Source organism: Knufia obscura, assembly GCF_036327395.1.
Source record: "Knufia obscura strain CCFEE 5817 isolate CBS 148926 chromosome Unknown scaffold_3, whole genome shotgun sequence".
NCBI lineage: Eukaryota > Fungi > Ascomycota > Eurotiomycetes > Chaetothyriales > Trichomeriaceae > Knufia > Knufia obscura.
The window spans coordinates 998,869-1,023,220 of record NW_027042689.1 but is presented as its reverse complement, the minus strand read 5'-3'; the positions used below and the strand labels follow the sequence as shown (position 1 = coordinate 1,023,220).

The 24,352-nt window shown below is 51.5% G+C and overlaps 8 protein-coding genes across 8 annotated transcripts; 4 read left to right on the top strand and 4 right to left on the bottom strand.

Annotated features, from left to right (window-relative positions):
- Window positions 1–2,524: 2,524 nt before the first annotated feature.
- On the top strand, window positions 2,525–6,233 carry PMZ80_003448 (uncharacterized protein; the record flags this gene model as incomplete). The annotated part of the gene is made up of 2 exons (XM_064871877.1): window positions 2,525–2,532; window positions 2,585–6,233. 2 exons carry the CDS (start codon window positions 2,525–2,527, stop codon window positions 6,231–6,233), a joined length of 3,657 nt encoding a protein of 1,218 aa, XP_064732257.1.
- Window positions 6,234–7,037: 804 nt separating this feature from the next.
- FBP1 (Fructose-1,6-bisphosphatase) lies at window positions 7,038–8,264 on the top strand (the record flags this gene model as incomplete). Its single annotated transcript, XM_064871876.1, has 4 exons — window positions 7,038–7,162; window positions 7,214–7,624; window positions 7,680–7,752; window positions 7,806–8,264. 4 exons carry the CDS (start codon window positions 7,038–7,040, stop codon window positions 8,262–8,264), a joined length of 1,068 nt encoding a protein of 355 aa, XP_064732256.1.
- Window positions 8,265–8,415: 151 nt separating this feature from the next.
- PMZ80_003446 (uncharacterized protein) lies at window positions 8,416–9,228 on the bottom strand (the record flags this gene model as incomplete). Its single annotated transcript, XM_064871875.1, has 1 exon — window positions 8,416–9,228. One exon carries the CDS (start codon window positions 9,226–9,228, stop codon window positions 8,416–8,418), a length of 813 nt encoding a protein of 270 aa, XP_064732255.1.
- A 499-nt stretch (window positions 9,229–9,727) lies between these two features.
- On the top strand, window positions 9,728–14,548 carry EAF3 (Esa1p-associated factor; the record flags this gene model as incomplete). The annotated part of the gene is made up of 5 exons (XM_064871874.1): window positions 9,728–9,900; window positions 10,295–10,486; window positions 10,534–13,230; window positions 13,261–14,342; window positions 14,394–14,548. The coding sequence occupies 5 exons, from the start codon at window positions 9,728–9,730 to the stop codon at window positions 14,546–14,548; spliced, it is 4,299 nt and encodes a 1,432-aa protein (XP_064732254.1).
- Window positions 14,549–15,325: 777 nt separating this feature from the next.
- On the bottom strand, window positions 15,326–16,474 carry PMZ80_003444 (uncharacterized protein; the record flags this gene model as incomplete). The annotated part of the gene is made up of 1 exon (XM_064871873.1): window positions 15,326–16,474. The coding sequence occupies one exon, from the start codon at window positions 16,472–16,474 to the stop codon at window positions 15,326–15,328; it is 1,149 nt and encodes a 382-aa protein (XP_064732253.1).
- Window positions 16,475–16,516: 42 nt separating this feature from the next.
- Window positions 16,517–18,785, bottom strand: TRP3_1 (anthranilate synthase / indole-3-glycerol phosphate synthase; the record flags this gene model as incomplete). The annotated part of the gene is made up of 2 exons (XM_064871872.1): window positions 16,517–18,600; window positions 18,650–18,785. The coding sequence occupies 2 exons, from the start codon at window positions 18,783–18,785 to the stop codon at window positions 16,517–16,519; spliced, it is 2,220 nt and encodes a 739-aa protein (XP_064732252.1).
- A 711-nt stretch (window positions 18,786–19,496) lies between these two features.
- PMZ80_003442 (uncharacterized protein) lies at window positions 19,497–20,153 on the top strand (the record flags this gene model as incomplete). Its single annotated transcript, XM_064871871.1, has 1 exon — window positions 19,497–20,153. The coding sequence occupies one exon, from the start codon at window positions 19,497–19,499 to the stop codon at window positions 20,151–20,153; it is 657 nt and encodes a 218-aa protein (XP_064732251.1).
- A 1,564-nt stretch (window positions 20,154–21,717) lies between these two features.
- On the bottom strand, window positions 21,718–23,579 carry PMZ80_003441 (uncharacterized protein; the record flags this gene model as incomplete). Its single annotated transcript, XM_064871870.1, has 4 exons — window positions 21,718–21,927; window positions 21,975–23,192; window positions 23,241–23,320; window positions 23,366–23,579. 4 exons carry the CDS (start codon window positions 23,577–23,579, stop codon window positions 21,718–21,720), a joined length of 1,722 nt encoding a protein of 573 aa, XP_064732250.1.
- Window positions 23,580–24,352: the final 773 nt, after the last annotated feature.

Below are 24,352 nucleotides of genomic sequence, written 5' to 3'. Positions count from 1 at the left end.
GCAACAGCCGTGATAAGATATGTATCATGTCTTCATTGCACCAAGTTCAAGCTTCCAATGCAAGCTTCTGTTCTTTCCCAGCTAGAAGTTTACAGTAACGCTGGTGCGTATCACGTTGCACATGAGCGAATTCTTCGCTCATGACTTATCGTCCACAAGGACTGGAATTGTCTACTGCACAATCGTTAGCTTATGCCTCGCAAGCAAGGATGTCGATATAGAGAAGGTGCATGTTTTCAGACAGATGCCTTGTCAAAGGCGTTTTCGGCAAAGAATGTTACGTTGACCGTCGTGATAAATATGAAAGTCATCATGTAGGTGGGATTTGAGGAAATGGAAGGAGGACTCACAAATGGTATTCTAGAACTTACATGCATCTTGAGCATGTTAGCTGTTGTTCTGCACAAGGAGCGTAGGGAGTGTGCGAGTATAGCTTGTCAGGCTTGACCGGCTCGTCTTGTGCTAGCCGAAGCTAGCTCGGACATATGCTTGTCTTTTGATTGTCGATTCATCATTTGGAGTCGAAGGGGAAAAGAAGTGCGTTGCACCAGGTGCACTTACTGTTAAGGAGATGCCTATGACTTGTTAGCGCCGTGCCTGCCAAATTGCTCTTGCTTGGGATTGACGATGTGGACAGGAAGGTCAGTTATGCATGAATGGTATATAAAGTTTGTCTGCATCAGGTATCAGACTCGTCATCTGATTGTTCATCATCCTGTAAATGTGGAGGGGAATGACAGAGGAACTCACGGTCTCTTGTTCTTGTACTGGGTAACGTGTGTGGCGACGACTGCTATGCGTAAATCAGCACAAGCATTTTCACTGGCCTTGTAGGATGTCGTTATGAGGTCTCGATCAGTGGGCGAGGTTTTCTAGGCCTGCCGCAAAAAGGCATATCCATCAATCCCGGCAACTTTTGTGCCGAAGTCGGCGCCCAGTGCCATTCATCATGTTGGTGTTGGGAGCGTGCAGGCAGCATAACGTACCCAAAGACAGTATTCAGAACAGTATCTCGAACCTACGAGAGAGAGTCAGCATGTTGATTCACAAAGTCCTGCTGACAAGAATGGTGTGGGTATTCAATCAGAAAAAGCCATTTGATATCTGCATGGGCGAACCTCAGTCGGTAATTTCCAGCGTATATATTGTAAAGAAGCATCATTGGAAAGAAGGAGGGAGCTGGCAGAGGACATACCGGCAAGATGTTTTCGCTGGTCGTAGTGGGGAGTCGTGAAGGTGGTGGAAGCTGATCTGTGCCAGTATTAGCAAGCTGTCAAATTTATAGTGATGACAGTGGTGCATAGCGATGTTGTCGTTGTCAGACTGACGTGCAAATACTTTGAGTTTCATTTCTGGAGATCAAAGACTCTAGTTTGTTTGGTATGTAGATTCATCAAGATGTGGGATGGGCCATGGGAGAATGTAGGTTACGTACCTTGTAGTGCAGTGTATAGAAGAAGTGTCATTCCAAACACAGCTGCATGCTGGACTTATCAGTAGCATTAGCAGTTGGTATCGGGTCTGCCGTTTTATGTGTTCCAACTCTTCCTTGGCCAAAGGCCTCCCTCAACCTCTGAGAGCAGCGTGCCCAGGTTGCGCAGATGTCGAATAATCGCAAGGATTTCGGAGGACGATTTGACATTTGCTGAAGAATAACGAGGAATATAGGACCAGGTCTTGCTGCAAAACCTTGCCAGCATTTCGCAAAGCCTATGAGCATAGGAGCTTGTCTTTCCCATCACAAGCTGCTCAACACAGCATCAAAGCGTCTGCTAGCTGAGACGGTTGTGCTATGCAGCCTGCCGTAGAGGCCATCGGCATTCTGCAGAACGCGAAGCAGTGAACTGTTGAAGCTGGCACGGTTTAGATACATGAAAGTCTGACCTGCGAAACTCGAAACAATTTTCGTCAAAGAAAGCTCAGACGCGCAAAGACCAGTCATGAAGCGCCTTCCCAGTCCGAGACAAGCTCGACTTGGCGTTCTCCCCCGCTTGGATCAGGGAGGAAAGGCGTGAAGAATCAAGGCCGACTGAGAAGCGACCAATAAGAAACCTTTGGCAGAAATAGATACACCCTTTCTCGAATAACCGCCGAGCTAATGTATCTCAATGGCATGGCACGCCTACAGCACCAATTACAACGAGCCAACGTTCTCTCGCAGTCGTTCTGAGGCGACAGTCTCTCTGTTCAAGCTCGCCTTTGCTGTTTGGAGGACTTTCGTGCCGTGTTTCAAGCTTAAATGGTCCTAGCTTGCTGCGTTCTCTCGAAGCAGTCGAATCTATTTCAGGCTACCACCTGGCTACCTTGCTGCACACCCAATGATGGGTGCTATCAACTGTTTACCGCTATGCTTTGACCACGACTTTCATACCACCGACCATCCCAATTACTACACTCTCCCCATGTCCCCACGACGACCCGAAGTCATGGCTTGCTCAAGCGAGCCCGCTGGCGGCTAATGCGCCTGCCTGAAGAGCGCGTCTGATCAGCGCGCCGCACACCTGAAGCTACTATACTAGCAGCCATGTTCCCGTATGCAGTTGATTGATTGAGTTCGTGGCGGCGTAGGCTGACACATTCATAGCGGTGCTTCTCCCAGGAGTCCTGGAGTAGTAGAGGTCTCTCGAGAGCTTGTGGATGTTTCGTCTCTTCCCCCTCCACCTCCACGTCCACGAACTGCCTCGAACGGCCCTGATTCGAGACGACATGGAAATCGTCCACCAGCCTTGATCACAACGCTGTCGTATGTGCCTGGCCCACTGCATACACCCGTAGTGACGCCCTCATCCTTGTCGAGTCCCTTCGCCTTGAGCAATCCAAACACAGCGAATGCATTATCAGCTGGTCCGGCTCCGGGTCCTGCCTCGAGGGGAGTGTCTCCTGCCAATCATAGGTTATCAGGAAACTTTTCCAACATGAGCTACAACCCTAGAGAATGGACAGCAGGTAGGCAAACCGTGGAGGCAAGACAGAGACGGGACTGCTACGGGGAGCCTTTGCAAACACCTCCTCCACCCTACCCGGAGCAGAGAAGCTCGGGTTCTTCAGCGTTCTCCCGAAATACGACAACGTTCACGAGCCCTGAAGCCTCTCTCAACGGTACACCCGTGACTCAGGATACAGTCATGTCTGGTAATGCGAGCCAGCATACTCGGCCCAAGCCTACTGTGGTGACAAGCAGTTCCAGACCAGGCTATGACTTGAGAAGAGCTACGTATACGGGCAATGGTGGAGCACAGGAGTACAACCCGGCGAAGAGTTATCAGCATTATCAGCCTCAACAAGGACAGGCAAGAGCTTCGATTGGCGCCTTGTCCTTCCAAGCGAGCCGGTCGTCGCAGGATGGAGGGAATCTGCCACCACCACCACCACCTAGAAAGTCTTCGCCGAATGTGCTTATCGACGCCGAAGCTGGGCCATCAATTACTCACCTAGAGTATACACGACGCTCCACCTCAGCCGGTCCAACGCCAACTGCTGGGCCTTCGATGCCGAGAGCGACAAGGACGCTTTCGAACGGAGCATCTCAAGAATCGCAAGATTGGGCTCCTGGACTGACACTGCCCGGTCCTCCTACTATGCCTCCACCAACTTCGTCTCGGTCGAGGAGCGCAACTAGCCATCCAGACACCAGCACAGATCAGAGCGGCACTCGTTCACGCCCTCCTCGACTGAACATACGCAACAGCAACCTTACCCCAATACCGGCCACACCAAACAGTGTTGCGTCAGGGGCCTCTACGCGGCCTATGCCATTTCCACTCCGCATTGACACTGGCATGGTGTCCGGCCGCGGCAAAGGCCCTGCGATTATCCCTGTGGTCGAGGGACAGGAGCAGGAGTCACATCATATCTCACAGACCGGGCCGTCTGCCCTAGCCAGGAGGTCGGCGGTGCGTGGCCCTGCTGCTCGCGCCTTAGGTCCTCTCCAAAGCAGAAGCAAGAGTCAATCTGGGACATCCGATGGCTTTGACCCGCCATCAACAACACTCTCCAACAATCCTTGGGCTAGTGCACTTGAGCAGGCCAGGTCACCACAGGAGGAGAGCCTTCCCGAGTCTGCAGTCCTACCAAGCATCAGGACCCACGCTCTGACGGCCGGAAGTGGAGGTGGACGTTCACATACACCACCAGCAACGCCGAGTACGCAGTCACAGAAGCCTTTGACCGAACATAGCCGGTCTATTCAGCAAGCAAAAGTGCTGCCGACCCCGCCATTGAGTCAGAAACCACTGCTCTCCGCCAACAGCGTCACGAACCCGTCTCACGTAGACAGCACATTCGGGGGACCCGACGATGACTTCATTAAACAGTCAACGCAGCGACATTTCGATTTTCTTCGCAGAGAACAGGCGGCTAGCAGCGATCTAGAACGGCTGTCACTATTCATGCATTTCATGCAACAAGAGTCTTTGATACGTAAAGGTAGATACATTACAGCATTCAGGTCTGACGACTTCGACGTCCAGGCTGCCAGAGGCATGCTGTTCAACGGTTCTAAAGTCAGACGTGCGTCTACTAGGGACGCTCAACTGCCACACGGAGAATCGCCTGCACCTGCAAGTTCAGGTCCTATGGCCAGGCCTGATGGACCTTGGTTCAAAGACTACCGACCCCAGCTCTCTCCAATTGCAAGCATGGAGTATGATGATTTGAGCTCACGTGGCCGTGCACCCAGTCGCTGGTGGGAGTCACAGACTGGATCGCAAACTGATGACCAGGGACAAGGTGTGCCTAGAACCAAGAGGGAGTCAAAGTACATGAGTTTATCAAAGAAATTACTGCAGGATATGGAGTCTGGTGAGATGGACCCGCTCCCCGAAGACACAGCTTGGGCACAGTACGGACAGCAATATCCGAATGAGAAGGCCAACCCGGAGACACCCGGATTACTTGAGGAAGGTATCACTTCACCTCCTCTGACTGGGAACTCGCAGCGTCGCACCCCGAGGTCATCTCAGCTGGACATATCTCGCTTGATCACACTGCCCCCTTCTTACCCACGACATTATCCTGCAGTCAATAACAGCCATCCCGACCTCGCAGAGTATAGAACGACTGTACGAATGCTGAGTGATCTCAGCGATGCTAGAAGCCGACAGTCAAGGCACAAAATGAGCATTGAGGCTATGAGACACGATAGATTTGCCAGGATCTCAGAGGTGCGACGCACTTTCAGAGTCAATATTCAAGGACAACTTGCAGAAGGCAGCATTTCATACGCTGAAGCAGCAGAGGCAGAGAAGCTGGTGAAGACAGAAGAACACGAAATAGAGAAGCAAGGTCTCCAAGCCGAGTTCGATACCTTGCAAGATGTAGTCATCAATCCTCTGCACGATCAACTCAACGAGCGCATAGAACACCTAAGCAACAGTCTCGAGTCGTTGCAACGAGAGCTCTTCAACAATGCGGTCAACCAGGATCCTGATCAGCCTGTCCAGGAGGGTGACGATGTTCCGGAGCTACTCGAGCAACTCACACAGCTCAAATGGTTATTTGAGGCTCGGGAAAGCTTGCACCAAGAGCTATTTGGCCTCCTCTCGCAACGCAATGACGCCTACAAGGCTATAGTTGCACTGCCATACCATCAGACGAACAATACCGATAAGGTTCGAGATACGGAAGCGTTTTTCGAAAAAGACGCTGCTACACGTCATGCGACGTTCTGTGCTGAAGCGTTGAAGCGACACGAGTCCTTCTTGCAATTTATAGAAGACAATGCTCTGCGCGGGATTGAATTGCAATCATCTGCTTTCTGGGACATCACACCTGGGCTCGTTGATCTTCTGCAAAAGATTCCTGATGACCTCGGTGAACTGGACCTTCACATACCGGAAGGAGAGTTGCAGGAGAATCCAGCATATACCGAACATCCACAACAGTATCTGTATCTACTCCTGCGGCATGCCGAGAGATCAAGCTATCAATATATCGAAGGCCAGGTCAACCTGTATTGTCTTCTGCATGAGGTCAAAACATCATCGTTAGCGGCGCATTATCGAGCTTCGAAGGCTCAGCAAAAGATGGCAGGAGATCAAAGCATTGATCTTGCTGATACTCGTCTTGAAGACGAAGGCGAATTGACGGACGAACTGAAGAATCGTGCAGCCATGATTGAGGAACAATGGCGGGAAGCACTCGGCAAGCACTTTCAGGCTCACCTACAGCGAGTACAGCAGCAGCTGGAGGATCAAGGTGCATGGGATGACATTGCAGCTGAGTTTCAAGGTTGATATACCCCTTCATCTCGTCGAGTACATATTAGTACTCATAATGCTATTTATGATTCGTAAACTCTCGATGCGTCCAGCACTCTTTACTCCGTGACTACCCACGTACCCTTCACTTGCATATGCACTTCAATCTATATCCAGGGCTCAATAAATTCGATTCAGACAGTCTTCCAGGCACTGGTACGGCGTCTCGCTGTGATTCGGCCTTCTTTCGATATTCGAGAGTCGACACATTCCGATTCAGCCCGGTTTCTACTGCGGTTCGGCAGGCTCGGTGCATTTCCCGAAGAGCAGGGATGCCAAGCTATCGGAACGAGCAGGAGCGGCATCTAGACTGCGGAGGCAGTCGTCCTTTCTGGCAAGCTATCCAGATCCATATCCGTCATCCATGGCTATCGAAGGGTGTTGGATTCTCCCCTCTACCGACTCCCCCACATAATTTGGCTCACAAGAATGATGCTATTGCTTGATCGCGTATGCAAAAACACGACGGTCCTCTACCCGGGTCCAGCTGTGTTTAATATAAGTACTAATGAGAACTTCATACTACCCCGAAATCTTCCTCTGAGATTTATCCTAACACACACTCTTCTGCATGCTGTCAATGTATCCTGCTCTCTTGCTTTCAAACAACTGACATAGCTACTCCAACTTGCTTGTACCGTGTGTTGATCGCGGCCCTCCAGAAACAGCAGCTTTGTACCTCGGCAGCATCGTTCGCAGACCCAGACTTCCCAAGTCGATCCGAGCAAAAGGACCCAATCGATCGTGCTTCTAGAGTCAAGCCCCTAGAAGGCCAACAAAATGGCTGAGAACGGCAGCAATGGCACTGGTGTTGGGGCGGAAAAGATCAACACAGAGATCATCACCCTTTCAAGATTCATCACGGAAGAGCAGCACAAACACCCAGAAGCCACAGGAGACTTCACGTACGCTTCCCCAGCAGGAAACCCAAAGCATGGTAGCTGACAATGTTACAGACTGCTATGCCAAGCGCTCCAGTTCTCCTTCAAGTCGATAGCTTACTACATCCGACGAGCCACCCTGATCAATCTCACAGGTCTAGCTGGTTCTGCAAACACAACGGGAGATGACCAGAAAAAACTGGATGTGATCGGAAATGACTTATTTATTGCCGCTATGAGAGGATCCGGCAAGTGCAGAGCACTCATCTCTGAAGAAGAGGAGGAGGTCATCTACTTCGACGAGTACCCCAACGCGAAATACATGGTTGCATGCGATCCCATCGACGGCAGCAGTAACCTCGACGCTGGTGTTTCGGTCGGCACCATCTTCGCTATTTCCAAATTATCGGATGAGGTGATCGCGAATGGACGCAGACCAGAGGTGAAGGACCTGCTCGCAGCCGGTACCGAGCTGGTGGCTTCTGGGTGAGTAACTACGCTATGGGGCACTCGACACAAAGCGCAAGACTGACAGAAGCAGATTCACCATGTACGGTGCCTCATCGCAACTCGTCATTACCATGAAAGGAGGCTCCGTCAACGGCTTCACCCTTGTGAGTCTTAGCCTGACAATCCCCCTTTCTTCTCCTACTGACTTGCCCTACAGGACAGCGCTCTCGGCGAATTCATCCTGACCCACCCGAACATGCAAATGCCCAAGAAACGCGCCATCTACTCAGTCAACGAAGGCAACTCGCTCTACTGGGAGGACAAGACCGTCCAGTATTTCAACAGCCTCAAGTTCCCACCCAAGACTGCCGATGGCAAGGATGGCAAACCTTATTCTTCCCGTTATATCGGCTCCATGGTCGCGGATGCATACCGAACGCTACTCTACGGCGGTATCTTCGCCTACCCAGCCGACAAGAAGAGCCCGAAGGGCAAATTGAGGATTTTGTACGAGTGTGCGCCTATGGCTATGGTCATGGAGCAGGCTGGCGGACAAGCTGTGGATAGCAATATGAGGAGACTGTTGGAGGTTGTGCCAGAGAGTATTCACGATAGGAGTGGAATTTACATGGGTAGTTATGAGGAGATGGAGAAGGTTATCGCTGCGCACAAGTAGGCCAGAAATATGTGCGCTTTTGGATAACTTGGATTTATTCTGTTGCGGTCTCTGGCTATCTCACTTTGAATGCGGGCAACATGAACGTGGCACGCCGATTGAAAAATAGTACGAGAATGTATGATCATCCATGAGCAACCGAGTAGCAGCTCTAAGCTGTTATCTTCTCTTTCATCACGTCCCTGAACTCGCCAATGGCCTCCAATACATCACCGAATTGATGACCACCTTCCTCATCCTCACTTTCCCTATGTCTTTTCCCGTACCTCAGATCACTAAGTCCACCCACCGTCTCAGAAATTTGCTCTCTTGTATTCGCACACTCAGCCTCAAGACCCTCAATCTCTCTTTCCAAACTCTCAGTCGCGTTCTCGATGGCACTGAGCAGTGACTCCTTCGTATGGAATGCTGAAGCACTACTTGACCTAATATGGTCAAGACCGGACGCCAATGGCAGAACATGCGCAGCCGGATGCAGACTTGATTGATGATCATAGAGTGTCTGATGAGCAGCGAGATAACGAGAATCAGTAAACTCGTCTATTCCATCCGAGAGCTCTTCCTCCTTGATCTGTGCATCCTCGGCCTCCTCCCCATCTAGCCTTTCCGCATTCGTAGCAATCCGCCTCCGCTTTCGCCTTGAAGCCTCTTCCTCGGCATCAGCTTCGCGGTCTCCCTCATCGATAGCAATTTGCCGTGCTAATTTCGCTCTTAGTGTTGCGGCGCGAGGCCCACATTCTCGTTCGATGTTGTCTCGGACTTGCTCGACTGTAATGGCGCGCCGGAACTGGAGGTCTCTATACAGGCGTTTCAAGGACGATGCATACTCGGGGTCCCGGTAGGATGTTGGTACCTGGGTCAGGAACGCCGAGTATGGAAGGATGGTTGGGAGAGGGGAGGGGTGAAGAAGATATGATTGGAGGATAGTAGATTCTGTTATTGTTGGGATTGTGCTTGAAGCCATTTCAGAGGACTATTGACTTCGGACAAAGACCCTCTCCGTCAGGGCGATGGGGTTATTGTTTGACTCTTGGCAGCCGTGGAAGAATATCACTAGAATGGGTGGTTGTAGAATCGTTGATCAACGCGCGAATGTGCTCCCCTCTGCCCAGAACGTTATACACGACCGGACCGTTTGCAAGGTGTAAGATGCTTGTAGCTCCGTCCCTTGTGATAGAATTGATCGCCTCGATGGGAACCACGCTTTGATTGCAAAGTGGTCGCGTACTGACCGTTCAGGGACGCGTTTCAGGCAGCCAATCAGAAGGCGCAAACGGACTTCACTTTCCTCGAACACATCTCATGGCAGCTTTCTCTCCTTCACCATTGTTGCACTTTTGGCATACTGACGTACTTTGTATTCTCCTGCCTCTTCATCTGTGTCACTTACTATCCTAGGCTCCATTGAATCAGCACTTTCACTCACCGAGCATCCCAGGCATTGACCGAGCCCATCACTCAACATGGCGCCAGCCAACGCCGAAAGCAAACCCTCGTATCAGAAGGACGAGAAGACATTATGCTTCCACGGTGAGCTTCTCTATGAGGCGAAGATATTGGATGTGCGGAAGCAAGACCCAAAGGACAAGACTAGCCCGTTCGAATATCGAGTTCACTACAAGGGGTGGAAAAATACGTGAGTACTTTCACTTTCTTCCTTGTGATCAGAATGCCGCGGTTCCCCCTCCCAAACCGTGCTAGTACCTGCTAGCATAGCAACATTGCAAGTAAAAGTGCAATTGAGATTATCACCCGTGCCCGTTGGTGTTTTGCTGCAAGACAAACTTCTTCCTAATCTGCTTGACCTTTTCTCTTTCCTATCTACTTCCCACCAACTTGGTTTCCGATCTATCAACTTCCGGAACCTCCAACCACCAGATTCAAAAAACCCAAACCACCAACTCTAGACACTTCTGCTTGTGCTATCAAGCTTTCAAATACCTTCTAACAGACTCAATTCTGGATTGCGCAACCATTAGAATTGCTACTCTGATCTGGAAAAACACTCACTGATCACTTTTACATCTCAGCTGGGACGACTGGGTACCCCAGGACCGTCTTCGCAAGAATACAGAAGAAAACCGCGAACTTGCAGTAAATCTCAGAAAGGCTGCGACCGAACAACACGCGCCTCGATCAGCAAAGCCTTCAACAACCGCCAAGGGTCGAAAAGGTCAAGCATCAGAGATCGGATCTGGTAGAGGTAGTGAGGAGAGGACTTCGTCTGTGCCGGCACGAGGCACGAAGCGAGCAAGGGACAACGATATAGAAAAGGTTCGTCTTCCCTTATCCTAACCCTTTACATCTTCCCTTGGATCCTGGAAACCCCAATTGGCCCCTTGGATTCATTCGAAATGGCACCTTCAACACGATCCAGATCTGCTTCGGTCAAGCCAGCAGCTAGTGCATCGTCAACATCATCCAATTCATCATCCAATTCATCATCAACAAAGAAGACAATGAAGAAGCCATCTGGCGTCACAAAGCCTGCGGCAGCTGCGAAGATCAAGACAGCGCCCAAGAAGTCGGCTGGTCGAGCAAAGTCAGCTCAGCCTGCCAAGTCAGGATCCTCGAAGGGAACTAAGAAGGCCGCTTCTCGAGTAAGATCTGCTTCGTCGAAGCCAGCGGAGTCCGTTGAGCAGGAAGAGTCCGCGAAGTCGAATGGGTCGTCAGAGAACACAGAGTCGGCTCTCACCACGTCAGTGTCGCCTGATGCTTCAGTTGAAACAGCAACAGCCGCACTGCCTGCAGGAACGTCCGATTCGTCCGAGCCTACGGTGCCAGCCGACCTTGAATCGGTTGAGCCCGTTGGACTGACAGCTGCAGTCGAGCCTGCACAGCCATCACAGTCAGTTGGATCAGAGGAGTCTCACGAGAACAATAAACAAGGCTCGAGCTCAGCATCATCCACTACCAGCCCAGTCAACGCGGCAGAATTTGTGGCACAAAACTCACAAGTCGGAGGTTCAGAGACATCGGCAGATGTTGAGGAGACCTCCGAAGCTGGGAAGGCCATAATTGAACCAACTCAGTCCGCTGAAACAGCAGTGTCTACTACGACGGCTCGACGGTCTCAGCGGGCAAAGAAGACCAAAGAAGATGGGCCATCAGCTACAACCAATACTGAAGCCGGTAAAGCTATGGGTCCGGTCTCTGCTGGGGGTCGAAACACTCGGTCTAAGAAAAAAGCAGAGGAGCGAGCGGCTGGTCCCAAGCCTGGCCTCACTATGTATGGGTACTTCAAGGAGAAGTACGCAAATGATCCCACAGAGCCACGCAAGCCATCGGTCCTGGGAGAGATACGGGAGCAGAGGGACAAGTACATCAATTACATCGTGGACAGTGGGAAACAGCCGACAATACGCCAATTACGCGATCTAAACATGGACGAAATCTATAGGATACCTACTGCGCCTGCAGATGAACCAGAGCTGTTTATCACGAAAGACAAGCACAGACTCGCACCTCTGCTTGGAGGCACTCACGTCAAAGAACTTGGTTATATCAATGATCACCTATTGGACGTCGATGAAGATATGAAGCCTGACGAAAACGGCGAACCCACGGCGAAACGTAAGGCTATGCAGGAGAATACAGATGTGCCGGTACAGGTCTATATGCCAGGTGTACCCTTGCGGCGATATCAAGACGAACATGTACCACTAGCTGGTGTGGCTACAGAACCTACTAGTCTTGATCCTCCCGGGTCTGGTGGCACCTTTGACGCGGATAGGTTCCCTAAGGTATACAAACAAAATGGCAAGTGGCCACCAGGTTATGAGCCACCGACAGAATCAAAGAAGGTCAAGCATACAACTCGAAGTTCAAACAAGCGTAAGGCTGAAGAAATCGACGAACAAGAAGAGCAGCGACCGTCAAAACGAGGTAGACCCATACCGGCGCCGACAGGTCTTCCTACAATCATGGAAGATGAAGAGTTAGCGCTTGTTGATGGTGCGGACTTCCCAATGCAGAGCGTTGAAGAAGGCAACGACATGGCCAAGAAGCGCAAGACATCGAAACCTGAGGCGCCTGTCGCATCTGTGCGTAGAAGTGCACGAAACAGATCTGCTCAACCATCTCAGCCAGCAGGCGAAGCAACGGAACCAGCTGGTAGGAAGAAGTCGGTCCAACCATCATCAGAGCCAGCTGTTGAACCACGACGGAGTGGTCGGAAACGCTCGGCTTCGGTATTGGAAGAGACCAAGCGACCATCAAAGACAGTAAAGTCGATAGCTGACACTGTCACTGTTGCCGCATCAAGTCGCAAGCGACCTGCTTCTGAAGTTGATGAGCCTGCTGAACCGCCTCAGAAGCGGGCGAAGACGGAGCAGCCAGCAGACGGAGTTACTGCCGCTAGTGCTCCTTCGAAGGGCCGCAAGAAGACCCCAGCGCCTTCCAAGCCCAAGAAGTCAGGCGGCGGTGCCAAGCCAAAGATCCAGCGGATGTCGAAGTCGTGTCATTGGTGCAGAGAGAAGCACATTGGGTGCCAGCCTGGCCACGAAAATCCTGGTGAAGTCTTTGTGAAGGGTGTCACTACAGGACCAACTTGGAGGCCTGGTTGTGGTCCAAAGGCCTGCAAGGAGTCTGGTCATACGCACGGCGATGAGATTGCGACCCAAGGACAGTCTACTGTTCCTTCTATCAACGTACCAGAAGCTACTGCTACGAATGCTCATGGATCTCGGTCGGCGTCTCCTGCTCAGGACTTTGAGGATGCGCAGACTGAACAGCAGGATGAGGACGCAGGTGAAGCAGCATCTGCGCATGTGGGAGGGTTGCAATCAATCCGGCCTAGTAGCACCTCTGGTGTCTCACCATTCCCCGCCGCTTCTTCTCACGCTGCTTCTCATCCTCAACTCGATGGCACTTCTGACACCCCACCACCCTCAGCATCAGATGAAGAAGCAGATGCCGCACCCATCCCTTTCCTTGGTGGCACAACTACAGCCACTACCACAACGCCGTAACTACACTCGGGCCCCCACCGCGGAAGCATTGTCACTCCACAATTATCTCCAGCTCTAGATGTTGAGTCATCGCCCGAATACGAAGGGTCAGAACCTCTGCAATCCGACCATGCCTCGGAGGACAAGCAGCCAGATCCTGACGCCCTTCAAGCCGCAGATATCCTCACATCGCTCGGGTCTACAGCGACCACTAAGCGGCGCCGATCCGAAGATGACAGTTTAAGCATTAACACGCAAGACTCCCAATATGCTGAGGAGCGACCATCTAAGCGACGACGTGTGGCATCTGTTGGAACATCTCCAGACCGTTCAAGATCGAATGATGCTATGGAAGCTGAGCCTAACGGATCCACATCGCTCCATCAAGGGCCGCCATCACAAAACTTGTCTGCGCCCGATGGTGATCCTAGCAAGATCAACAAGCCTCGTTGGCTGTCACGTATCACAGCATATCGACAAATATCAGGTCGCAAGCTACCTCCAGCATCCAAGCTGGACCCCAAAGTGAAAAAATATCCTCCACGGAGTGCGATAGCTTGTCTTAACAAGGTCGCCAACAAGCCTGAACTTCTGGACAAACCCGGATCTGAATCTGGAGAGGAGCCACCACAGGAGCCTGTCAGGGAGACCACGGCCAACTCAGGACCAGGCCCCAAATCCACCACGTCCAAAAAGCCAGAAACCTTCCTGGAAGCTGCTAACCATGCCCCAATCCCACAGGAAGATGCATTCACCCAACGACCCTCCATTCGCTTCGCCATCCCCGACAACCTCAAGAACCTCCTCGTCGACGACTGGGAGAATATAACCAAAACCGGTCTTCTCGTCCCACTCCCATCCAAAGCACCAGCGAACTTCATAATCGACAGCTACTTCCAAGAAGAGAAGCAGCATAGATCGCTTGGTCCAGAGTGCGAGATCCTAGAGGAGTTCTGCATGGGCATGAAGGTATACTTTGAGCGTGCTCTAGGAAAGATCCTCCTCTATCGAGCTGAACGACCCCAACTATCCGAGGTCAGAAAATGGTGGGAATCAGGCACAAACAAGGACTGGGAAGGGAAAGGCGTCGGTGATTGTTACGGTGGCGAGCACCTTGCAAGATTACTAGGTAAGTCTCTGTCCCTCGTTATTCATCATGGCAATGCTAACAATACCGCAGTCAACATGCCCGAGCTAATCGCGCAAACCAACATGGACGCACAATCTGTCCAGCGTCTCAAAGAAGAACTCACGAAGTTCACGGTCTGGCTTAGCAGGAACTCAGAGAAACTTTTCGTCGCAAAGTACGAGAAGCCTGAGTCGGCTGTTGCATAAACAACGCGACTACTGTATCACCTCAGTAAAGTCGAAGAACCACAACCATACCTCGCGATATCAAGGCGGGAGAAAAAGACACGACTAATAGACAAGGAGAACTTTGGCGTCATCTCAGGTCAGCGTTCTTGAATGCTGCTGGTATGGCACTGACTGGGCTTCTTGTCTTGAGGTCATGATCGTGATTGAGATTGATGGAACAAGCGCGCAGCATGAGATGGAGATTGGCACAAGAAGAACTGGTCTAGGAGATAAGGAGGTGCGTGGTGGATCATCAAGAAGGGACACCATATATCGCATAATATGGAAGAGCTGCGGAGGAATACATGGGGGAGGAACGGAGGCAAGTCGAACCGCAACGTCAGCATTTATTCTCTCCACTAGGTGGATGAGGGTATTTGTCCACGTCGTGTGCACCTTGCATCCGCAGATATGGTCATTATGCATAGAAGCAGGTCGAAGCAGATCAGAAGAAGCTGCACCGCACTGCTACGATGAGCGCGCTGGTCCCAATTTGGCCTTTTGTTTTTCAACGCAGGTCAATGTCGGTGCCAGTGGTGACTTTGAGGGCACAGATGTTAGCATAGATCTTGCGCAAGGTCACATTGTTATTAGAGCGCGTATAGAGATGTCTCAAGCAGAGCATAGAAGCCTTCATAGATAGAAGCCTGAATTGGATGCAGTGCCAGAATCTGATTGTTTCACGCTATGTATGTATGTACGGTACGAATGCCCTTGCCTCCATCCAATGTACTCCTCCTATGATCAAACATAATCCTACGGAGACGGTGAAGCACTCCTTCGACGACCGACCCTGCTTCTTTCGCGCCTACGAACCCGTGCGCCGCCTTGTCGAATGGTGCTCCTGCCACGCATATTGGATTGTGATCTTCCTGATCGCCCGCCTCTTTTGATGGGCGAACCATCACGGTAACGCTTCAGATTGCGGTCTGGAGATCGTCCCCGAGCTCGTTGTTGCTCCTCTTCGTACGGCGAAATATCAACACGTTCTTTTCCTTTGCCTTCGACCTCGGGCTCCTCTGGCGCATACACTGTGGGTGAGGGAAGCGGATCAGCATTGCCAGCTTGAGCGGCACCCAGCCCTGGTGTGGTCGGTCCAACGGTGTCATCGGTGTCGCCATGCTGATCCGCCACTCGTAGTGCTTGAGCTTCTTCCTTGCGCAGTGCATCAGATTTTTTGCGCATCGCCAACTGCTTGGAACGTCCTCTGGAAGAGTTAAGATTCGGGTTCTCCGCCATCTGGAGTTCGCGATGCTTCTCGAGCTCCGCATCTGCTGCTTGCGACGCGTCTTCTGGTGTGAAATCGAGTGCAACTGCGTTGTTGTACGCGGTGCGCCAAAGGACGTCGTGCGCGGCTTGGGGTGGGGGCACAGTCCTTTGCGAGGACGATCCCACCGGGTTTGCGAACAGTACGTCTGCATCGTCATCGTCGTCTCCCTCCACGGGCGGATAGGCAGTGGGCAAGTCGTCGGAAGGATCTGACCCCAAATTTGGGTCGACACCTTGGAGCACTCGAGCATCCTGGGTAAAGTCATCGACGTTCAAACTGCCGCTATTATCAGTCTGCTGGGAGCCATTGTCGGAACCATCGCTTTCACGTTCAGAATCGGCCTCCTCATCGTCAATCTCTTCCTCCACTTCGCTGTCAACGGGTAGTATGTCTTCATCCGGAGCTCGCTGTGAATCAGGAAAGGAGAATGACACCGATCTTTTGGTACGTTTCCGTTGACGTATGCTAGAGAATTGGCGCTGGCTTGACGTCTGCTTAGACATTTTCTTGTTGCTGTGATGGTAGGCATAATCGATCACGGCCACCCGAGCCCCGATGTCATCGCCCTCCTCCACCTGATCAACAACGGCGTCGGCAGCTAGCGCACCATCCACGATCTCCCACAAATTCGTCATTGGTGCTGGGGTATCACTCCTCCCAGTTGTAATCGATCTCTTCTAGAACCGCAGATCCCAACCGATTTGAGGTCCCAGTCTTGGCAGCTCATCAGCAACAGACTGTACATCCTTGTCGCCACGACCTGAAAGGCAAATGACGATGTTCTCTTCCTTCTTCATCGTCTTTGCAAGCTCCATGGCGCCCCAGATGGCGTGTGCTGACTCCAGCGCGGGGATAATTCCTTCCGTCTCACTCAAGGTTCGGAAGCCCTTGAAAGCCTCAGCATCAGTGGCATTGATGAAGGTGGCTCGTGCAGCATCTTTCCAGCCTGCTAGCTCAGGCCCAACACCAGGATAGTCAAGACCAGCTGAAACGGAGTGCGTATCGTCAATCTGTCCATGTTCGTTCTGCAGGACGTAGGTCCGAACGCCGTGTAGTACCCCAATACTGCCACCGCTTAAGGTAGCGGAGTGCCGGCCAGTCTCCACACCGTCACCACCAGCTTCAACACCTACGAGCCTGACTGACTTGTCTTCGGCGAAAGGGTAGAACATGCCAACAGCGTTGCTGCCACCACCTACACAAGCAACGACTGCATCTGGCAGCCGACCAGTAAGTTCTTTCATCTGCTTCTTCGTCTCCTGACCAATGACTGACTGGAATGTTCGCACGATAGTTGGGAATGGATGAGGGCCGATGGCGCTGCCGATGATGTAGTGGGTTGTGTCGAGCTCGACAACCCATGCTCTCAGGGCTTCATTGACAGCATCCCGAAGTGTTCGGCTGCCAGCCTCGACAGCAACGACCTTGGCTCCGAGAAGCTTGATGCGGAAGACGTTGAGAGCCTGTCTGCGAACATCCTCAGCACCCATATAGATGGTGCATGCTAAACCAAACTTTGCGCAGACGGTGGCAGTAGCGACACCATGCTGACCAGCACCGGTCTCGGCGATGATCTTGGTCTTGCCCAACCTTCTTGCGACCAGAATCTGGCCAAGAGCGTTATTGATCTTGTGACTACCAGTGTGATTGAGATCTTCTCGCTTGAGATAGATGTTGGCGCCTCCTGCTTTCTCGGTCAACCGATCCGCGAGATGACATTTCGACTCTCGACCCATATATGGATAGTATGACCTGAACTCTTCCCAGAATTTTGGGTCCTTGTTCGCCTTCTGGAAGCCGTCTTCTAGTTCGGCGAGACAGTCCATAAGCGACTCGGGCACGTATTGACCACCAAATTGGCCAAATCTGGCTGGAATAGCATCTGGGTTTGGCTCGGTGCCATTTGTGGAGGTGTTCAGTGCATCCAGCTGATCTGCGAGACCTGGCTCATCGGGTCTGTCCGCATCTGTGATAACGTCGTCGACTTGTACCTGATGACCGTTCATGCCATTGACTGTGTTGCCATTCGGCTCTTTCGCAGCATTCATAGTCTCAACCATGCCAACCTCTCGAGTAACACCGTTAGTGTTGTTCGCATGGCCAGGCCTTCTACCAGTGATTTGTGCACAGTAGTCCTCGACAGCCTGCGCTCCCTTGCCCTGTTCTGCTTTGCCGAGCTCAATGACGATTTGACTTCCTATCACCACACCTTCTGCGATTTCCTGTACGCTTAAGAAGTGCTCTCTTGTGCTAACACCAAAACCGACCGCAGCTGCAACACCACCAGAATATTGATGCACTCGGTCGAGTAACTCTGGCAACTTCGTGTTCAAAGTTCCCGTAGCCCCAGTCACACCCATCCTGCTGACAACATAGATGAAAGAATCTGCAATGCTGCACAACAACTTCATTCTTTTTTCTGATGTAGCTGGTGCAATCAAGGGCACATACGACAATCCGTGATTCTTGCAGTTGTTGCGGAACCGTACAGCCTCCTCGGGCGGAAGGTCAACCATGATAAAGCCGTTCACACCTGCTTCTTTGCAGTCTGTCAACATCCTGTCCTCGCCGTATTTCAGCAGAGGGTTGTAGTAGCCCATGAACACGACTGGCACATGTAAACCTCGTTTTCGTGCATCCCGGACGCATTGTAGGGAAGATGTAATATTCACTTTGTTGGCCAGAGCGACATTGTTCGACTTCTGAATGGTAGGTCCGTCGGCGATGGGATCTGTGAATGGTAGACCAAGCTCTATGACATCTGGTAGTCTGTTAATATATGCTACTGTATACGACGAATATTGACTCACCGACGCCACCAGCTTGCATGCCCAGCATGATATCTGCCGTCTCCTCTGCTGTCGGGTAGCCACTGGTGAAATAGCCTACTAGAGCAGCTCTGCCCTCGCTCTTCGCCTTAGCGAAGGCTTTCTTGAGTCCTTCCATATTGTGTAGTTATGTTCAGTCGAGACCGGAGAGGTGAATGCTTCAGATGTGGTCGAAGTGGTGTCTTGCTTTATGAAATGTAGAACACAATGCTTGTTTAAGCAGTATTGGGGACTCCGTTTTATATTATGACATTGACTCATAAAACACAGAGCAGTAGTAGTACAGGGTAATATGCTATCAAAGACAAAATCGAAGACGGTGTGATTGTTCTCGCCAGCCGATGTTTGGTGGGGGATGAAATTAAGCTCCGGCGTCGCTCCTGCATCTGCAAGGGACCATCGAGCGCCTGGATCCACCAGCAGCGCCTTCCTCTGACTCAAGGAAGCTCAGCGACAGCGACCCTCAAAGAAAATCCCGTTCCTTCATGCCCATAATGCTCATGTATCTCCTTGAATTTCCTGTCACATGCAGACGCAGCAGTAGTATCAATGGCAGGTTCGGAGCAATTCGAGGATTCTTGCCTATGCGAATTGAACGCATATGAAAATGAAGCTGGAGGTCACAGCTGGTGAAGTCTGCTGCTCGAGCTTGTCACTTAGGTCTTGCTTGATGGTTTCACTCACGTAATAACAGAGTATCGAAAGTTGAGTTCTGCTGACCCAGACCTTCGCCCTTCGCAGCTGCAGAACAATTCTACCATTGCGGACCGCTAACAGTCAACAACCTTGAACCAACCACACAACCAGCTGTACAGCCTATCAAGTCATAATGGCTCCAGACAACGAAACGGCTGCCTCTGGCGCACCTCAAGACGAAAATGAAACAACTGCAGTCGATACAGCTGAAGACGAACAATTGGTAGGTACGAATGACCTGAAGACCGAACTCGAAGCAAACGAAGACGACAAATGGACGAAAGCAGCATTTGACCTGATCATCACTACAATCCACGACTTTTGCATCTTCATGCGTGATCTCTACGTGCCAGACGATGCAATTCTTGTGCCTCCGGGGGGCGGCTGGCCAGAGATCACCAAGGAATCCTTCGCTCGATTCGGCAAGAGTGACAAAGTCATTGAAGTTCTTCGACATTTCACCTACATTGAGGGAGGCCATTATGAGGTTCTACCTATGACTCCAATGGCTGACTATCGAGATCCATCCAGGATTCGGGCTATCAGGGACGGAGACGTGGAAGCCATAAAAATTGTGAGTGAGACGACCGAGGCGGCACCTCCAGACGTTGTGGGTTTAGTGCTAGGTGGCCGAGAAGTTACTTTGATTCTCCTTGACTGTGGCTGCGGACATATCTATGCAACCGGCAGCAGTGGATTTGGGCTATATACAGATCATTGCATGCCAACGGTAGAGGAGTACTTTGGGCGCATCAAGCAGCAGTTCAGAGCAATGGAACTGCTACCTTGAACAGCCACAAGGTGCTCTCTGAGGAAATCGATTTCGACGAAGATATGATGGGGCCTTTGAGGAACATTTATGCCAAACATGGTTGGCCGGACAATTTCCGCAAGGAAGAATGCGCTGCGGCGGTGAAGGTGCTTGCTGGGGATAATTGGGAGTGAGCGTCTACTTCATTGTGAAAGTACTGAAGCTCAAGTCCGACGAGGACACAATACATATCCGTTGTAACGAGCACTCGGGGGCTCACCCGACTCCATTCACGTTTCCTCTTGCAACTCCTCATAGTCGTCCACTTGCGCTGCCACACATACCGTGCTGATATGACACAGTCAATGATTGCAAGTCTTGGCGGCTATCAAGAGACTGCAAACCTTCCTCTGTACCCGGGCTGCACAACAACGCAAACTCTTCATCCCCTAACAACGGATACGCATCTCCAGTCTGAAGTCCTCTCTCCTTCGCAAGCTTCACCAGAGGTCTGAACCAATTGTTGATCCGGCAGTTAACATCCCTGAAGCTGACTGCACAAGGCCTGATCAATTCCAGCCACGCAGGCAACACATCACGGCTATCCCACAACCTATCAGATAGCTGTGCAATCACATCTAGCAAAACGATAGTAGCGTCTGCATCCACGCCAAACTCGTCACTGAGGAAATCGTCGAAGTATTCACCATGGCGATCGTGCAACGCGCTGACCCAAGTTGTACAGACTCGTTCGGTCATTTCAGGTACGAGGAAGGTCGTCCATGCTAGAGTCGTGATAAACAGTGGGGGATCGCAGATGCACTTCCCAATGATTCTGCCTGGGGGCTTCCAGTAGTCTGTGACAAGTTGACCTTCGCAGTTTCCATTTGGGTATGTCAGCCAATGCAAACAAAAGTGCTGTTCTCTCCTGACGATCCGATGTTTCTGGGCATCTCTCTTGACATTCACCCTTTGTAACCGTTGGCCGAAAACCTGATATGCCGATGCCGCAAGCAAAGTTACCATCTGCAAGTTGATCATTGCTGTTTACTTGCACTGACGGATCGCTTGCGCAGATTGTGCCGTGGAATCGAAAGGGAGCGTTAATGGGCGTCGACGTTGGCAGTCTTGCAGCGGTCGCAATCGTGCATATGACCGTGAGCAGCAAGAGACAAGGGACCCTCATCGTGGCTGTGGAAAGATTGGTGAGAGGTTATGCGTCGGCGACAGTTGCTCGAGGATCTGAACATGTGAAGATGTGAAAAACCTCCGATGTCCCCAGCACTACTGGAGTGACCAATATGTAGACGAGGAAGTGCTTGTATGGATGACACCGATTCGAAGGTCCAGGTCGTTTCCAGTCAGATGCATTCAATAGAGACAACAAGAGATAACTACATAAGCATCAATTCCAGAAGTGAGTGGGAACACAGACGCCGATGCAGGGCAATCTTAGGGAAGGAAAAAGTGACCGAGTGGAGGTATCGATAGTGAAATACATTTACCTCCTCACCTTGATCTATGGCTGGGCCACTACTCCTCCAGCAGTTCCAAAGTCCAAAGTATTACAGCACCGCAAGTGCCATGCCGAAGGCAGGCATCCTTATGCTCGCAGTCTCAGACCTGCACCGCCCCTCAATGCAACAGCAGCACCAACAGCCGCAATAGATAGAGCAGTGAGTCCCATCGTCTGGTAGCTGACCAGTGACTCCTCAACAACACGTCCGAGTTTCGTTACGACACCTTCGCTCTGCAATCTATCAGCACCTCTGCCGGAGACATCGAAGTCATTCCAGTTGACACTGCTAAGTATCTGGCACGACATCAGCAATATACCACGAATACAGGCCGAAACCTTACCTTCTGATAATCCACAACAGTTCTCGACCAGTTCTGCGTAATCCTTCCATTATCCTCCCTCTTATACCAACTTCCGCACCTTGGATCATTGAAAGAGCTATTCTGCAACTCCCGCTGGATCTCATCATTATACGCCTTCACCTTACTCTCCTTCGGCTTGATCGTAAGCTGTCCGCCACTTCGCCTCGCCTCGAGAACCTCCTTGATCAGCGCATTGATGTACCGACTCTGAGCTTCAATCATAAGCACGATACTGTTATGCCCCAAGTTCGTGTTAGGCCCATAGAGCATCCCGAAGTTTGGCATGCTCTCGACCGTAATTCCATACAACGCTTCACCACCCTCCTTCCACACACTCCCCAGCGACCGACCAGCACTCCCTGTAATCTCAATCGGATGCATAAACTCGACAGTCTGGAAGCCGGTCGCACATACAATCACATCGTACTCATCCTCGTGCCCATCAGTCACAATTCCCTTCTCCGTAATCTTGTCGATCCGCCCAGTCTCAAGCTTGACATTGTCCCTCGCAAATGTAGGCAAATAATCATCCGAGATAATCACCCTCTTGCACCCAATCTTGTAGTCCGGAATCAACTTCTCCCACAGATCTTCCCGTCCAGGCAACTGCGCATGCATATGTTCCTTCGCCTGTCCCTCCAAGAACTGCGCAACAGGATGATCATTGTCAAAGACCGCATTGTAGAACGCCTCCCTGAAGTCCATCATGTCCGCTCTCTTTCGATGCCTCACATATGGCAAATATCGGTACATTTTCCTCTTCCACTCCGGGATCGGCACATCCTCTCTCGGAATAACCCAATTCGGTGTTCTCTGATGCACAGTCAAACGCTCCACCTCCTTCGCAACCTCGGGTATGATCTGCGCAGCAGTAGCTCCATTGCCTATGATCGCAACCTTCTTCCCTCGTAGGTCATAGCTCCAGTCCCACCGGGCACTATGCATGAGTTTGCCCTTGAATGTGTCCAAACCCTCGATGTTGGGGAGTTTAGGCTGGTTCAGCTGGCCGACTGCACTGACGAGGAAGTCGGACTTCATGGTGTACTGAGAGCCGAACTCAGCGTCTTTGCTGCCGTCGACGTGCACGTCGATGTGCCATTTCTTGGTGGCATCGTCCCAGTGAGCGGCCTCGACGGTACTGTTGAAGCGGACGTAGCGGTAGAGTTCGTATTTTTGGGCGACGCCAACGAGGTAGCGCTAGATTGTGTTAGTTGAGGTTTCTTAGGACTAGCTCGGAGTATGTACCAGTATCTCTTCTTGTCCGGGATACTCTCTCGTCCAGTCTGGGTTCTGCTCGAAGGAGTAGCTGTACAGATGCGACCATACTGGAGCACATTAGTATAGCACGGATGAGGTTACAGAGCTCATACCATCGCAGCAGCAGCCGGGGTATTTGTTATCTCGCCATGTACCACCGACACCGCCGCTCTTCTCTAGGATGACGAAGTTCTTGCAATTGTTCCTCTGTATCAGATCGATGGCTGTGCACATGCCACTGATACCACCTCCAATGATGACAACTGCGGGTTCAAGATGGTCCTTGTTACCTGTGGGTATTGTCGGCCAAGCTTCTGAACCTGCCATGGTGTCTATTGTACTGTGGTGTTCAGCGGAGCTCAAGTAATGCTTCCAGATCGAGTTTCAACAGCTACGGCGGCTTCACCAAGGTAGTCAACAGCAAGGGAAGACAGCTATGCAGCTCAAATATGCATCTACCCGCCATAGCTGCGACTGTGGCGATGGGCAATCGTGTATGCACCTCTGAGTTTCGCAGCTCGAACATCCCGAGGTTGCTTTCCGCGACGAGTCGTGGATGTCGCGTTCGTCGTGTCAGTAATCTTCAGCGATCTGTGGATCTGGACTTGCGGGGATCGATGCTTAAAGGCACGCGTTTTCCGGGGTTGTGGGAGAACTAACCAGATTCAATCATGCCGAAAGCTTGCCTTACGTACCGGCATCCACAGGGACATCGATGGTTCGTCGCATGGGTCGAGAGGCATGTTTCTCGGCGTGCCTCTTCTGACTCTCTGCTCTTGACTCAGCATGTTACACAAGTACAGCTACCAGGAACGAGGCATAATTCCTCCGTGGAACATTGCCTTTGACAGAGCAAAGGGGAGCTTGGTCTAAAGGTGGCAACATCATGGACTGGCTCGGGGACTTGGTCTCTACCGACTTGAGATCTCTAACGAGCCTGACAGACCTCGCCTCGAGGTCAAATCACCTTGAAAGCATATTCCGCTTGGCACTTGCGCGTTGACGCTTTTCCGAGCTCTTGGCCGTGACCGAGCGGGATGAGCACTGTCGTGCCAGCCCCCTGACGGCTGGATGTGGTGACCCTATCTGCATTGCCAACA